Here is a 17546-nt window from a genome sequence, read left to right as displayed (position 1 = left end):
TGGTCACCAAATGTTTATTTATTTTTGTTAATATAAGTTAATTGATGAAGAAAATCTATTTATGACATTATTTTTGACAGCATCCTCATTCTACAGCATTTTTACACAAGTGCCTAAAGCTTTTAACAGCACTGTAGCTTTGCAGGTAGGTTTCTTGAAGCATCTTGGAGACGTTGCCACAGTTCTTCTGGATTTAGTCTGTCTCAGTTTGTTCTGTTTCTTCATATCATTCGAGACAGACTGATGATGATCAGATCAGATCTCTGTGTGCAGCACTGGCTGTTGTCAGACAAAAATCTCACTGGATTATTAAAATTAATGGCAAAATGAATGTTTGGAAATGTAAACTGATATTTCATACTACTGACACACAGCAAAATATAGAAATAACTGACTTAAAACCATTTTTAGCTGGTAAAAATACTAGTGTTCTAATGATTTTGGCCACCACTGTATACATGGTCCAACTAATAGAAAAATATCAGATGGCTTCGATTTGAAATCTCAGAAATTGGCTCATTCAAGTGGCAAACCACTAAACAGATAAAACATTGTATGAATATTTTAAAATACTGTTTCAGCTAATAAATTACTATGATGTTTTAAAATATAATTGTTTGTGGGTAGAAGTCAAGCAGTTGGAGTAAATAAGCAAAGGACAAATGTTTTGAAAGTCTACATACTGGTCCATGCTGAGATACAGACAGGTTCTGTTGATGTATCTGCTACAACGACTGTGATGCAAAATGTGTAATTGACTCCAGCAATCAGACCAGCAACTGTTACATTTGTGACTGTGACTGTTACATTCCCATATGTTTCATCAGCAGTCCATTGAACTTTGAAGGAAGACCCCATTTCGAGTTGTTTATCCCATTTCAGAAGCACAAATGATGAGGAGATTTCAGTTACTGTGAGATTCTCGATCGCATTTGGTCCTGTTTAAGAACAGAGAAGAAACTGAATAGCTGAAACAGCTGTAGAAATCATACAATTTCATAAAGTTCATATAATGTTTCTAGGTAGTCCAGGGTTCTGGATGCAGCTATGCAGTTTTCTGCTCCATGTAAACCTGAGATGGCATCAAAGCTGAATCCCAATGAAATCAGTACAACATACCATAGATAATAAACTGAATTATCAAATTCCTATTAATGTATTTACACAATTGTTCATGAATAAAAATACTCACTTGGAGTAGCTGATGTTTGAGAGCTTGTAGTTGCAGAGGCTGCAGGAATATTTTGATGTACAAAGAAAAAAGTTTTTTTTCTGTTTTTCTTTTTTTTTTTTTGGGATACAATCAAATTTTATATTGCAAGAATTGTTATTAAAATACATGAAATTGCTGTAAACTGTATGAATACAATTTTGTCTTATTACTATTTCCTATTTCCCAACATTAATTCTAACTGGTAGACACTGAGGTTTGATATTCGGTATTTGAATGAAAAAAGCACAATTATTCTAACAATATACAACATTAACAATAAAAATGACAAATTAACAACTTTACTCAGTTGTCAATGAAAATACTCACTTGAAGGAGTTGATGTTTCAGACTCAGTTGAAGGAGAGCTTGTAGTGGCAGGGGCTGCTGGGATATTTAGATGTACCAAGAAAATAAAGTAGATTTGTTTTTACATACAGTCACATTTTATACTGCGAGAATTGTTGCTACAATACATGAAATTGCTCTATGAATGCAATTTTGTTTTATTACTATTTTCTACTTCCCAACATAAATGGTAGCTGCTGATGTTTAAACATAAAGCATTCAGTCAAGTTTACATTATTTAGTAATCTGATTTCCACTTTAATCAAAAAATATATAACAAACAAGATTTATGTAACCAATTTAAATAAAAAAAGGATGTTTTGTTATAGCTTTTGGAGCATGGGCACCGACATCTTGCAATACCACAGCGTGTGACGTCACAGGATTGTTCGCTCCGTTGGTTAGTGAAGTAATATAAGCATTTCTTTACTTTCTGAACACACAAATGTCTTTGATTTTCACCATAATTGTATGAATACCCAACATCAAACTGTCTAAATCACAAAGTTTTCATTGTGATTATTCTTCCTACGTATCGGGGAGAACACGGATGGCTCAGTAGACATTTTGCTCTAAATTAATGGTTATTGTCATGGTTTAAATAACAGAAACTGCTTTGTTTATAATAGGAATCTTTTCTGGGAATGTCCTAGGCTTTTTCGTGCTGATGGCCTGCACCCCAGCAGAGTCGGAGCGGAACTCCTGTCGGACAACAACTCCAGGACGCTACGCTCCATATGACTAGTAAGCCAATTCTCAAATAACTTTGATGATGGCTTTTCTTCTACCCACTCAAATGATAGAAGTACTTGTGTTGTCCAATCTATAAAGACTGTGTCCCCAAATAATACAATTGATGTGTTAGGACTTGCGTTTACAGACTTAATAAACGTTTTTGGGGTCAAGCAAAACGTCTCCGGGCCCACGCATCGTTTTAATCATACACTAGTGTGACGAGTGGGGCGGGGCCGAGAGCCGTGGGAGCGGAGCGAGGCCGGTGGAGTGAAAGATAATGAGGGACACCTGCGCCACTAACCGGTCTCCAGTCCCACGGAGGAGCTCCGGAAGGATAAAAGGAGGAGTGACAACAGTGAAGGACGAGAGAGGGCCAGGCCTGGATTTTATTTTGTGTTTTGTGTGCAGCAGTCGTCCGTGAGGGACTGCCGCTTTACTTTCATTTTGTGTTTGTTTATTTTATTATTAAAGTCTTAAAAAAAAAAATAAAAAAAAAAAAAACTATTTTTTTCTCCTCCAACTTCAAAATCGTCCTACATCGCTGCAGAAGTACCGACCCAGTGTTTACAAAGTGAATATGCAAAGAAGATCAAACGGTATCAAAAAAAAAGGTAAAACCGCGATGTAGGACGATTTTGAAGTTGGAGGAGGAAATGAGATGGGAGTTTTTCGACATACCCGAACAGTCATGAACCAGAAAAAAAACAGAGTTCACGCAGAGCTAGACAAGACGAGCGTTTGAGGTTAAAAGTATATAAATTGTCTTTTTTTTTTAGAAAATAACAGATTGATTCGCTAAATAAGACCCTTCTTCCACATCTGGGATCATTTAGAGCCCATTGAAGCTGCATTTAAACTGCATTTTGGAAGTTCAAACTCGGGGGCACCATAGAAGTCCATTATATGGAGAGAAATCCTGAAATGTTTTCCTCAAAAAACATGAAGACATGAAGATCTTGCATGACAAGGAGTTGAGTACATTATCTGTACATTTTTGTTCTGGAAGTGAACTACTCCTTTAAAGTATATTTTCCTTCCCCCAATAAATCCTTTCCCACTTTTAACATAAAAACATTAATTATGCATTTGTAACTGCAAGTTACATGCATTCATGTCCTACATTGAACAGTCTGTGTGAATGCATATAAATTATACTTCAGATAGAGCTGCTGTGCCACCTCCCTCAAAAAACATGAAGACATGAAGATCTTGCATGACAAGGAGTTGAGTACATTATCTGTACATTTTTGTTCTGGAAGTGAACTACTCCTTTAAAGTATATTTTCCTTCCCCCAATAAATCCTTTCCCACTTTTAACATAAAAACATTAATTATGCATTTGTAACTGCAAGTTAAATGCATTCATGTCCTACATTGAACAGTCTGTGTGAATGCATATAAATGATACTTCAGATAGAGCTGCTGTGCCACCTCTGCATTGCAAAGGAAACTTTTGTTGATATTGATTTAATTTGATTGGTAAGAGCCCTATAGTGTCTTACTATTTTAATTTGATTAAATTTATGAATTTGACACAAAAGATGATGCATACATTTAATTTGGTTAGAAAAAATAATTGGCCTTATAAAGGTAAAAATGCCCATCAATGTTAAAAATCAATTTAAACTTATTGGAAAAGTTAAGTTCTGTTACTCCTGCAAACGAATTACTACACAGAGTATGAATAATATCAAAAGCTTGGGGAGTCAGCTGTCCACGGTAGGGATGGGCGATACCACTTATTGTTTCCGATACGATACCTATACTTTTAAAGGCCAGTATCGTCGATATCAATACAATACAATTCTTCTAACCTGAACTTTTTAATTATGAAATTGATTAAATTACTAAGAGTAACACTTAACTATATTTGAAACGCATTTTAAAATTCAATATGCCTTAATTGCAACTTATTAGGTAATATTTTTGTTTACACGTGGTTAAAATATATATTTACTGTAGTGGTAACCATGGAATTCTACAAATACTATGGTTGAACTATGGTCACTTTAGTTAAACCGTGGTTCATTTTCATAAGGGACTGCCAGTGACAGGCTGTTGCATGCATAAAATGCAACCTTTTTATTCTGACAGTGTATGATTATATTAACATTACAGAAAAGAACATGATCAATATGAACTTTCAATGTTCAATTTAAATAAATGTAATTGCACAAACTATGTAAGCTACCAATTCAATTTGTTTATTGAGAAATAACTCAAACATATGTTTTTCTGTCCTCTCATAAGCATTGTTTTGGGCTGCCGTTCCCAAAAGATACAAACTCCCTGTTTGAATGCACTGGCAGAAGTGAGTGAACACTCTCCGTGATTGATTGGTTCTGTCTTGCGATATTTGCATGCGTTTAGATGAGCAGGAAAATGGTTCTATCCTACACAATTTAATGCATATTGTGCACAATTTTTTGCTAAGAAAATAAAATCTCTGGTAAATAAAACTCACCTTAGTATCAGTATTTTTTATTTGAGTATTGATGAGTATCAATACTCGCATCAGTATAGATATATCGATACTTCAGGATCAATACGACCATACCTTGTCCACGGCAGTCCTAAACCTGCCAAGGTATCAGCACAATAAAACGCTCAGCAAAATGGACTCTGCACAAGCGTAGCAACGAAATTCCGCTGTTGCCAGAAGTCGGTATATTAGTTTTTGGTTTACTTTCGCATCACCCAAAATGTCAGTATTTACTGGATGTCTCCGAGATCTGGCTAAAGTGGACACACAAGTGGAACATGGGATTCAAACTCTACATATCAAGTTATCTGCACAACTAGTAATCTAATGTGCTGTCCCGGCAGAGAAGCGGCTAAGCTAGTTAGTGACTTGTTCATTTTAGAAGCATGTTTTTCTTAATTTTAAAAGCAGACTGTTTTTTTTTTAGTCCATCATCATCTATTGATAAAATTGACAAAATTACAGAAAATATCTAGATAACAGTTTTGTCATTACCGACAAAGCTTTTTTTTTAAATAAGTTTTTTTAAAGAAGTATTATTTTTCCTATTTTTACCAAAAATAGGATGGACTGGCCATTATGGAGCACTATAAATGCATGCAATGTCTGTTTCATTCACGCTGGAAGCCTTCAAGCAGAAATTCCACTTATGCATCACAGAAGTAAATAGAAGAGTAAATAGAGTAATAGAACTCATGATACTCCAGGAAATCCATAATATGGAAAAAAGGCATCCAACTATCGTTATAACTGAATAAAAAATATAAATGTTTTGAATGATGAAACATGAAAACAATAAACACTTGACTGCGATAATATATACATTATATGTGTTCTTCAAGACATCTTGGGTATTTTCATAATAATATATTTGCAATCCATTGTTAATCAACATAGCCTTCATTACAGTATAGAATATATTTTCTGCCTCATTCTGTGATAAGAAGCCACATGACAAAAGGAAATTATTTCAAACCTTCTACTGATGTCGCAGAGTAAAATCATGTTATAATGTTCTCTTTTGTTGGACAGCAGGCTTAGAAACACTTCTCCTTGCAAGTCATTACAAGGGAAGATATTTGGCGTGTGTTGCTTTTTCAAATGCACGTTTTAAGCGGAGAGGCATCACATAAGCTCACCTCATAGACTCACAGGCGCACAAACAGAGCCAATTTCGAAGAGAGATAAAACCCACAGAAGCTATTTAAATGCAACCGAAAAAAAAAACGTAATTCACAAGCGCATATTGAACCATCATACCGAATGGTTCAATATTTTTTGAGAATTGTGGCTTCCCTACAATATGACATTAAAAATAAAATGAATAAAATACCAATATAATTTTCCTATTAATACATTTACTCAGTTGTCCATGAATAAAAATACTCACTTGTAGGAATTGATGTTTGAGACTCAGTTGAAGAAGAGCTTGTAGTGGCAGGAGCTGCTGGGATATTTCGATATTTAGAAAAAAAAAAGTTGCTTACAGTTAAATTTTATACTGCGAGACTTGTTAAAATACATGAAATTGCTGTATACTGTATGAATTCAATTTTGTCTCATTACGTTCACACAGCAGCAGAATACGGTTGTCAGTCCTGTATTTCAGTCCTTAATAAGGTTACGTTCACACAGAGTACGGTTATTACGGGCATGACAACCGCATTCTGTAAGTGAACTAACACCAGTAAATTTTCAGGACTCACAACTGCAGTCTCAGAAAACATGCTGTGTGAATGGAACAGGACTGGACAACTAGTTATCTGTCACATCATACAGTGCGAGTCGCTCTGCGGCACAAATGCGCGTCGACCATGTGTTGCGTGTTTTCATGTGTGGTTTCAGTAACTTACAGTGACGGAGAAGTGAGCTGTGTGTCACCTGTACAATTTGATCCAGTCAGTTTTTCTCCACTACAGCCACTCCCGTCAGTTTTCTGTTTTGCATGTGACTCAAATGCTCCACTCCCCACCAAAATATTACTGCTGTCGGTTAATGAAGATTAGACAGAACAGGGCTCGACAATAAGGACTGCCCGATGGCCCGGGGCCAGCGTGAAAGACGTTGAGGACAGTAGACAGATTTGTCACTTGCCCGATCAGGCCACTGCAGCCTCGTCATGAAAGTTTATCATTTGCATGTTTTTAAGCCTTGTTAATTAAAAAATTCAAGCAATTTAAAAGCATTCAGGCGCGAAAGAATTACATTCAGTACTCGCGAATTGTTTTTTCATGTAGACAGCATGCACACAGACAGCCCTGAATTGAGTTTCTTTCCACGCCTGAACGGGCAAATACATACAAAAGTATGTCCAAATACCCATCTTGACTAGTAACTTTTTAGCTTTAACAGTGATTAATCTATATTTAATTTATACAGTGGAGTACAGTTGCACCGATCGAAAATTGAAATTTTATTTCAGACTATCTAATGTTCCTTGCTTGCACACAAACTGCACTGTTACGTTTCTTAAAAAAGACGGTTGCTAACAAATTGCTAAATGGGACTACAGGAGCTGTCGGAGACATTAAACGTCATCACGCCGAACAGTTTGTCAATTTACAGTGTTTTCCAATAGTAGTATAATTTATAGTACAATTAATTGTAGAATAAGCAATTAATAGTTTCCCACACTTTATATTGTTGTTCGACAATGTTTTTTTGCTTTGCCCCGAAATGCAACAAGTCTTCGGATGGAAGATGCTCATTTTATTGCTTTCCTACTGATACAGAGACTTTGGGTTCGTACCATAAGGTAAACTCATGTGATTATTCCATCTAAACACCACATTTACCGGCTTAGTCACGGTCAAAGTGAAACTTTGATGCATAGTGCTTAAAGCCACATTAAAATTAAACGTTTACGGCCACAAGCAGCTGCTAGAAAACATGTAGATTGAGGATTTTCTAGAAGCAAGTATAAAATAACATTTTGTGTACCCACCCTAACAAAACGATAGCTGAAATGTAGTACTTTATTCGCAAAAATAAGTTTAATTTTACCATATCCAAAAACTCGCTCACTCTGCTGTTATTTAATAGATTAAATGCACTAGAATTTTATTGAATGTATGTGGAGCCATGTTTTTAATTAAAATATTCATATTAATCAAGGATTAAAAGGGGCCCTATCATACACCCGGTGCAATGCGGCGCAATGCGGCGCAAGTGTTTTTGCTAGTTTCAGCCTGACGCAGTTCTCATTTTCCCATCCTGCACCGCGTTGTTTAAATAGCAAATGCATTTGTGCCCATTTGTGTGCCCATGGGCGTGCTGGTCTACAAAAAGAGGTGTGCTGAGGCGCATTGTTGGCGCGTTGCTATTTTGAGGAACTGAAAATAGACTGCGCCACAGACCAACTCAAACCTGGTCTAAAGTCTGGCGCAATATTTTTTCTTTGTTATTTAAAGAACGCGTTAGTAATATGCGCCTATAGGCGGGTGCACAATACGCGTACACTTTGCTTATAAAACAGATAAAACATATGCGCAGCAGTACACAAACATTTTTAAAAATGATTAAATTACAATTTAAATTACATTCCGCCATGTAAATAGCGAACCCACAATGGCCCGAGCGCAACTGGCTTTTAAAGGGGATGGGAGATGAGACTCTGATTGGTTTATTGCACGTTACACCCAAAAAAACACCCATTACTCATTAAGAGAATAGGGACAACCCATTTAGACCATGCGCCCGGGTGCGTCGACCGTTTTCCCGTCGTTAAACTAGCAAAAGTGGATTCAGACACGCCCTGAGTGCACCTGCGCCGTGCGCTTTAGACCATGCGCTTAGATCGTTAAAATAGGGCCCATTGACTTTTAATGCACCTTATTTCGAAATGTACAGAAATATGTGCTTTCATATGTCCTTTAGTTATGATTATTTCATTTATTCACTATACTATTTATTACTAATGTCTCAATTCAGTTTTAGTTTGGCTCTAGTTTTGTATTTATTCCAGTTTATATGAAAAGTTTAGCTTTTAAGTTCTGGTGCTTTTATGTAGGCTTCAAAATTCATAAAAGTTATATTATTTTGTGAAGATTATCTTGATGGACAAAACGTGTAAGTTTCATGAACTATGCTTGAACACAGAGCTTATATTTTTGCAATAATCCAAAAGGAAAAATTGAAAAATCCTATTGGATTTTTTGCCAAAAATCTAATTTTATACTGCAAGAATTGTTGTTAAAATACATGAAATTGCTGTAAACTGTATGAATACAATTTTGTCTTATTACTATTTCCTATTTCCCAATGTAAATTTTAACAGGTAGATCCTGATGTTTGATACTTGGGATTTGACATGAAATAGGCATAGTTCCCTTTCAGTCATTCACTTCAACATTGTGTCGAATGTACGACATTAGGGGTCACTCTTGGGAGCCAAAACACCTCTGATATCTTTGAGAAAAGGCCAATGAAATTGGGTGTGCAGAATTTGTATAGCTGGCCATGCCCTGGACATCCGGGTATAAATAAGCCAGCGTAGCATCTGCTCACTCGTTCTGTTTTTTGGAGCCAAATGCAGCGTCTCTCAGTGAGATGCAGCATTCACCTCTCGATTCTCTTGTTGTTGGATCTACAACACGGGCAGCGGTCTCTCCTTTCTCATACACAGATAAGTGTTGTGAGAGTATCCCTGGGTGCTTCAATGGCAATCTTTAAGAGCAAATTTCCTCCTGCAAGAGCAAATTCTCTCAAAGAGCTTCATGGGTGGAATTGTGTGTATTTACATCATTCCTTTCTGCCCGGGACCTTCTGGTTGCGGTTTCCATATCTCTCGCTTCGATTGCCACAAGCTCTGCGTTCAGTGTTTGGCCGTGCACATGCTTGTCGATGACTCATGCCCCTCTTGCGAGGCACTTTCCTTCAGCATGTTGCACTCGCGACTCGGGTTCTTCGGGCTTGAACCAGCATCTACGGTCGCTGAGCTTCAGTCCGAGGCGGACGCTGAGATGGCGACTGTGCTTACCCAGGCAGCCAAAAGCATCGGGCTCGAGTGGACTCCATCCTGTCCTGAGTGCTCGTGGCTGGATGATTGGTTTCTGGGTGTAGAGCGCGACTCTAAGCCACGCCCCACCCCAGAACCTTTCTTCCCGAAAGTGCATGAAGAGCTGACAAAATTGTGGAGGGCCCCTTCTCGGCCAGGACACGGTACACCAGCTCTTCTGTCCTCACCACCCTTGATGGGGGTCCAGCGAGGGGGTACACGGAGGTCCCCCAGGTGGAAAGGGCGATTGCGGTGCATCTTTGACCACAAAACGCCGCCACCTGGCGGGGCCATCCAAGACTCCCCTCCAGGGCATGTAAGTTCTCTTCGTCCCTCGTGGCAACGTATTACACGGCTTCTGGACAAGCTGCGTCCGCCCTGCACGCCATGGCCATCCTGCAGGTCTACCAGGCCAAGGCATTGAAAGATCTGCACGAGGGTGGCCCCAACCAAGAGGTGCTGCAGGAACTGCATTCGGCGACTGACTATGCCCTCCGGGCTACAAAAGTCACGGTGCAGGCTCTGGGTAGGGCGATGTCCACACTAGTGGTCCAGGAGTGCCAACTGGCTCAACCTGCCTGAGATGCTGGATGCCGAGAAAGTTCTCTTTCTTGACACCACCATTTCACAGGTTGGTCTCTTTGGTGACACCGCAGAAGAATTTGCACAGCTGTTCTCTACGGTCAAGAAGCAGACGGAGACCATCAAACACATCCTGCCTTGACGTGGGTTAGGCCCTGGTCCTGCACCTCCATGACAGTGGCCCCCATCTGCTCGTCGCTGGGGACGGCCCCCTGCGAGGTCTGCTGAGGTCCTGCAACAGCCTGGACCTGCAGTCAAGCCCAACCAATGGCCCACCACTCGCAGGAAGGTGGCACGGCCAGCTCATCAGCAGGGCACCAACAACCCTCGGAAGGCTTCAAAGCGTCCCTGAGATGGGCGACCCAGGGAGTAGGGACCAGTTGACCAGTTCAGATCCACTTCCGACGTTGGGTGGGTGGTGAATACGGCTTCACACTGGCTGTCTGCTGCCTGAAGGACACGTACTTTCATGTCTCGATCCTTCCAAGACACAAACCGTTTCTTCAGTTTGCCTTGGAAAATCCATGGAATCCATGGAAAAAAGCAGCAGACACTGGAATTGTCAGGTATACAGTAGATTACTTGTTTCAACATTTGAATAGGATCTGTTGTCAGCAATGGCACAAAGGTGTGTTACTCTTCAAGTCTCTATTTTTAGATCAATGTGCTCAATAATGTATCTTTGGCCTTCATTATGTAGATTTTGATTATGCTGTGTTGTACATAAAATACAAATTATCAAAACCCCCATTATTTTACTCTCCTCATATTCTTTGTTACCTGCTTCACAGACACATTACTGACTGATGGCTCATTATGGGAGACCCTTTGTCTCTCAGGTGTGAATCTCTGAATATTCCTGGCCATTGTCACTCCCTCGCATATGGCCTTTCTAACACAAATAATGTCTGACAAAAGTTAAATCAATATTTTTTTTTGTGAATGAGTGAGCAGGATGATTTTCACATAATTTTCACATGATTTAACCCTCAGACCCCAGAGGGTTAAATCCCCTGAGATCACGCCTCATTCCCTCTTGAAATCTTTCAGTGGTCCTTTGGGCCTTACAGAGAGATCTATTTGAGCCCCTTCAGTCAGTTGATCTTAGTGCCCTCTCTATGAAGACGGCCTTCCTGACTGCGCTCACTTCTATCAAGAGGGTGGGGGATCTGCAAGCCCTCTCTGTTAGCGAATCTTGTCTAGAATTCGGTCCAGCAGACTCTCACGTTTTCCCGAGATCCCGGCCTGGATATGTGCCCAAGGTTCCCACCACTCCCTGTTGTGCCCAGTGCGAGCCCTGCTCATTTATTTGGAATGCACACATAGCTTCAGGCTTTCTGAACAGCTCTTTGTCTGCTTTGGAGGAGAGCAGAAGGGGAATACTGTTTCCAAACAGAGGATCTGGATTGTGGATGCGATCCTCATGGCTTATCAGGCTGGAGGCATACCATACCTGCTGGGAGTGAGGGCTCACTCGACAAGGGGCATTGCTGCTTCATCAGGTTTAGTGAACGGTGCCTCTCTAGCAGACATTTATAGAGCTGCAGGTTGGGCTACACCCAATACATTTTCCAGATTTTACAATCTGTGGATGGAACCAGTTTCATTCAGAGTTCTGAAAGTTAATTCTTTAATTCAGATTACTGGTTGGATATAGAGCTTGCACACAGCGTTTCCCCGTCTCAGATGGCATTGCTCTTATTCAGTGCAGTTCAGTTCCTTTTCATGAACCCTGGACAACCTTTCCATCACTTGGGCACTTTGCGTAGCTGAGTTTGGCGGAGGAACTCATTGTAGAACTCATTACGAGTAGAGTTTCTCCTAAAAACCTGTAATGAGTTAGTGCTCCTTATGTTGTGGCCCCATTTGTGGATTGTCCCACGGTTTTGCCCTTCAGGGTTCAGTGTTTCCCCTACACAGATGCTTGGTCTGTCATGAGGTTCTGTAACTGTTAGTTCTCCCCTTAAGCGGAGCCCGCTATGTGGTACTTCCTTTGTAAGTCCATAGGTCATTTTCACATGCTACCTCCCTTCAGGTAGGATGTGATCTCTGTAGTGCCTTTCCCCCTATGGGGGAATAGCCACTGTCCTGACGTTTTTTTACCAAGACTTTTCAGACAATCTTTTAATGGTAAATACTAACTATGGGGAAAAAGGCTCCGGCTGAAGGGACCTCTACCTTTATGGTGTCTCCCCCAGATCTTGGAGAGCAAGGTCTTAAGTCTTGGGAGTTGGAAGGTTACGAGGAGGTGAGGTGCATTTGGTTGTGACACCTGAGCCTGTCAACATCTGTGCCCCCGTGGACTCAGTTCGGCAGTTGTGGCGTTTAGTATAGGGACCCCTAGTGTCGTACATTCGACACAACGTCGAAGTGAACAACTGAAAGGGAATGTCTCGGTTACGTATGGTAACCCTTGTTCCCTGATGGAGGGAACAGCGACATTGTTTCCCTTATGCCACAAATTCGAACTGCTTCTGAGTGGGTTGAGACTCCTCTTGCTTCTTGACTCCTCAGAACAGAACGAGAGAGCAGATGCTACGCTGGCTTATTTATACCCAGATGTCCGGGGCATTGCCATCTATGCAAATTATGCACACCCAATTTCACTGGCCTTTTCTCAAAGATATCAGAGGTGTTTGGGCTCCGAAGAGTGACCCCTAGTGTCGTACATTCAAACAACAACATCTTCCCTCCATCAGGGAACGAGGGTTACCATACCTAACCGAGACATTATTATTACAATATGCCACATTAACAATCAAAATTTATAAAATACAGATATGATTTTTCTATTAACACATTTACTTAGTTGTCCATGAATAAAAATACTCACTTGAAGGAGCTGATGTTTGAGACTCAGTTGAAGGGGAGCTTATAGTTGCAGGAGCTGCTGGGATATTTTGAAAAAAAGAATATTATATATATATATATATATATATATATGGGTCAAAGACATTAAGATGTCCACATCAAAAGAAATTTACAAAAGTGTTTTTATGTCCATAGAAAGCGCATTAAATGTAAGTAAAGTGTAAAGTGTCTACTTTTAAGCTTTCAAATAAGTCAAAATTTGGTTGAAATAATGTTCTATTGTCATTCAGTGTAACACAATATTTATGTAAAAATTCAAACAACATGCTTATTCTGACGTGTACATATTAAAATATATAAAAGAATAAGGGAGCATATTAAATTTGATTGTGTTTTAAATGAGTAAAAAATTCTTACTGACAAATGGGCAAAACCTAGGATATTGGCAAATTTTAAAAATGTAAAATTACAACTAATTAGTATTTGGGATATTCTTTTAATATGTCATAAATTGATTTTTGTTGTAAATATTCCTGACAAGATTGTTACACTGAATGACATTTTAGTGGGTCTCTTCTGTAAATCAGTACCAATCAATATAATTTTTTTTTTTTTTTTTTTTTTTTTGCATACAGTCAAATTTTAGGAAGCATTATTAAAATACATGAAATTGCAATATGAATACAATTAATACAATACAATAAAAAAAATACAATAAAGTCTTATTACTATTTTCTGTTTCCCAACATAAATTTAACAGGTAGTTGCTGATGTTTAATGCCTGGGATTTGATGTGAAATATGCACAGTTACTATTACAATATACCACATTAACAATAAAATTAATAAAATGACACCTGGGTCATTCCGTGCCAACTCAACCAGAGGTCCCCGGCTCAAATTTTTGAATTACTAATATTTTTTCTAAAGAAATTTATTAATATTTACATTAAATATTTATATTTAATGTATTAATCAATTTTTTTTTTTTTTTTATGTTGACTTATAGATTGTTATAGATTCTGTTTTTTATTTGAGCTTCCTGATCTGTACAGCACTTTGGTCAACCTTCAGTTGTTTTTAAATGTGCTTTATAAATAAATAATGAAATGAATGATGAATGAATAAAGAAAGATAAACATGTTTAGGGATGAAAGCCAAAATATTAAATGTGTGGATGAATATTAACTGAGTAATCCACTATGTTATAGAGGGCGGTCAAAATGGCAATTTTAACCCGATATTCAGATCCAAATTACAGGGGGGGTAAAAATTACTTTCGAAAGATACCAGCATCATTATATTATTTTTACACAGAGATTGGTAGGTCTATTAGTAAAATCTGTTGACTTTAGCAATCTTTGTTCCATTATGTGCCAATGGTGTATTCTAAAATGGGGAAACAGCACTTTTTATTTTTTTCTCAAAAGTTTGCAGGCCTGTAACTCAAAAAGTATTAAAGATAACTTAACGTCCTTTTAGTTATTGGGTCTTAACAAACTTTCCTTTTGGCATTTTCATTTTAAGGCCGGATATTGTACAGTTCCAGAGATATTAGAATTTCAATATGGCTCCAGGAGTAACTCATTAAATTGTACACATTTTCAGTGGTCAAAAACCAAATGTGGGTCACTTTGCAAAAATATGATTTTCTTCTTTTCTATTAAAGAGGAATGTCTGAAGAACAAATAATGTTGAAAATAAAGATGTATCTTGTTTCCATCTGTCAAAACAACTGCATTGAACATACCTGTCTGAGTGCCATAAATATTCTATTTCCAAAGTTTGCATGCCTATAACTCAAGAAGTATTAAAGATATCACAATATGATTTTAGATACTAGTTCTTAATAAACATTTCTTTTGGAATCTTCATTTTCAAGGCCCTACATCATTCATTCCCAGACATATGGAGACCTCAATGAGGATCCATGTCCAGATTGTTGAATATTACCTATTTTCAGTGGTCAAAAAACAAATGTTGGTCACTTTGTATACAGCCGATACTTATTTTATTTAGAGAACAATGTCTGAAAAATAAATAATGTTGAAATTAGAATTGTATCTTCTTTCCCTCTATCAAATCAAAATTGTCAGAGTGCTAGAAATGCACTGAAATGGTTGAGCCACATTATATTTTTGAATCAGTTTTAGAAATATTTGGGAAAAAAGGATTTTGTTCATTTGAACAGCTTCTGAAGCTACCAAGAGTTCACATATGCAGTATCGTAACATGTTTGAAACAAATCCCATGCCTCATATGGAAGTGTGGTTGCTTTCGCCACATATTGCATTCACATCAATAAACCAACATTTTCCTCACCTGGATTAATTATTAGAATTTCTTTTTATTTTTATTGTTATAAAATGTGATGCATAGTCATAGATCAAGTGTTATCTACTGCTAAAGGGCATAGCCTACTTGACAGAATCACTGATAGTACCTTAAACATTTAAGGTCACTCACTCTTGAAATAATTAACAATGGGTAATTCCAAACCCCAGGTAAATGGGATCCTGGGTAATCTAATTTTACTTTATGTTTCACACTGTTCATACGTTACATAGAGTTAACAAATAATGCTGATCATTCATAATCTGATGTGTCACACTGTACATTCATCAACCCAGGGTTACTGTTATTATTTGCATATTTGACAGTGACAACAGTGATGACTAGATGAACACAAAACCACATTTGGTTTTTGACCATTAAAATTGGTAGGATACAAAAATTTGGACATGGAGCTGCACCAAGATCTAGGTATCTCTAGAATTAAACCACACAGGGCTTTAAAAATAAAGATTCCGAAAGAAAAGTTTCGTAGGAACCAGAATCTAAAATCATGTTAAGATAACTTTAATATTTCTTGAGTTACAGGCACACAAATTTTGGAAAAATAATATTTATGACACTCAAACAGCTGTCCTATACAATTGTTTTGATAGAGGGAAACAAGATGGATTTCTACTTTCAAAATTATTTATTCTTCAGACATTCTGCTTTAAATACAATAAGTATCAGCTGTATACAAAGTGACTAACATTTGGTTTTCAACCAGTGAAAATGGGTAATATTCAATAATCTGAATATGGAGCCTAAATTAGATCCCCATATCTTTGGGACTGAACGATGTAGGGCATTGAAATGGAAGATTCCAAAAGAAAAGTTTATTAAGAACTACAATCTAAAATCACATGCCAATATCTTTAATAAAGAAAGTATATTTTTTTGCATACAATCAAATTTTACACGGCGAGAATTATTAAAATACATTAAATTGCTGTAATCTGTATGAATGCAATATTGTATTGTTACTATTTCCAATCTCCCAATGTAAATTTAACACGTAGATGCTGATGTTTGATACTTAGGATTTGACATGAAATAAGCACAGTTATTACAATATACCACATTAACAATAAAAACGAATAAAATACAGATATCATTTCTCTATTAACACATTTACTCAGCTGTCCATGAATAAAAATACTCACTTGAAGGAGCTGTTGTTTGAGACTCAGTTGAAGGAGAGCTTGTAGTTGCAGGAGCTGCTGGGATATTTAGATGAACGAAGAAAAAAAAAATTTTTTTTTTTTTTTGCAGTCAAATTTTTGCACTGCGAGAATGATTAAAATACATTAAATTGGTGTAATCTGTATGAATACAATATTGTTACTATTTCCTATCCGCCAATGTAAATTTAACACGTAGATGCTGATGTTTGATACTTGGAATTTGACATGAAATAAGCACAGTTATTATTACAATATACTACATTATCAGTAAAATGAATAAAATACAGATATAATTTTCCTATTACCATATTTACTCAGTTGTCCATAAATAAAACAGTGTTTCCCATACATTGATTTATTTGTAGTGGGCAATTACAATATCAAAACTGACCTCCACAAATAGATTTTTCAAAAGGCTTTGACTTTGTTGAATAAACATGAGCACTGCACGTTTCAAAATCAAAAAGCGACACTAGTGTTTTTATATTAGTCTATATCTGAAGGAAACCGACTATCTTCAGGAAATTTTCTATTTCATTTCCATTTCATCATGCCTGTCATGCCTGATAAAGCAGCGTTTGTGAGCACAGTGCTGCTTTGTGTACAGCCGTTACTGGGGAAACAGCTATTTTTACGCTCCAAAAGCAGCACCTAGTGGCAAACAATGAATTTGCATTTTCAGTCAGACCAACGGAGAAGGGTATAACTGCAGCCTGGAGATCTCCAAATGGGGGTGGGAACTCCAAAACGGGGTGGGAGCTCCAAAATAAGGCGTGGCTTCCCCCCATTGACAGACAGGCACATGACACGCATGCGCAATTTCCCCCCAATCCACTTCAGTGCAAACTCCGCCCCACAGCTGATA

General features: G+C 37.8%; 1 protein-coding gene across 1 annotated transcript in view; it reads right to left on the bottom strand.

Annotated features, from left to right (window-relative positions):
* Nucleotides 1–17546, bottom strand: part of LOC107675247 (receptor-type tyrosine-protein phosphatase eta-like) — a 43200-nt gene that overhangs the window by 4327 nt on the left and 21327 nt on the right. The window contains exons 5-10 of the mRNA XM_016469525.1: nt 16661–16717; nt 13187–13243; nt 6166–6222; nt 1541–1597; nt 1193–1231; nt 684–938 (exon numbers count right to left, since the gene is read on the bottom strand). Coding sequence (XP_016325011.1) covers nt 684–938; nt 1193–1231; nt 1541–1597; nt 6166–6222; nt 13187–13243; nt 16661–16717 — 522 coding nt within the window. The remainder of the gene's footprint in view (nt 1–683; nt 939–1192; nt 1232–1540; nt 1598–6165; nt 6223–13186; nt 13244–16660; nt 16718–17546) is intronic.

Source organism: Sinocyclocheilus anshuiensis, unplaced genomic scaffold, assembly GCF_001515605.1.
Source record: "Sinocyclocheilus anshuiensis isolate Anshui unplaced genomic scaffold, SAMN03320099.WGS_v1.1 scaffold532, whole genome shotgun sequence".
Classification (NCBI taxonomy): Eukaryota; Metazoa; Chordata; class Actinopteri; order Cypriniformes; family Cyprinidae; genus Sinocyclocheilus; species Sinocyclocheilus anshuiensis.
This window is presented reverse-complemented; position numbering and strand designations above follow the sequence as displayed.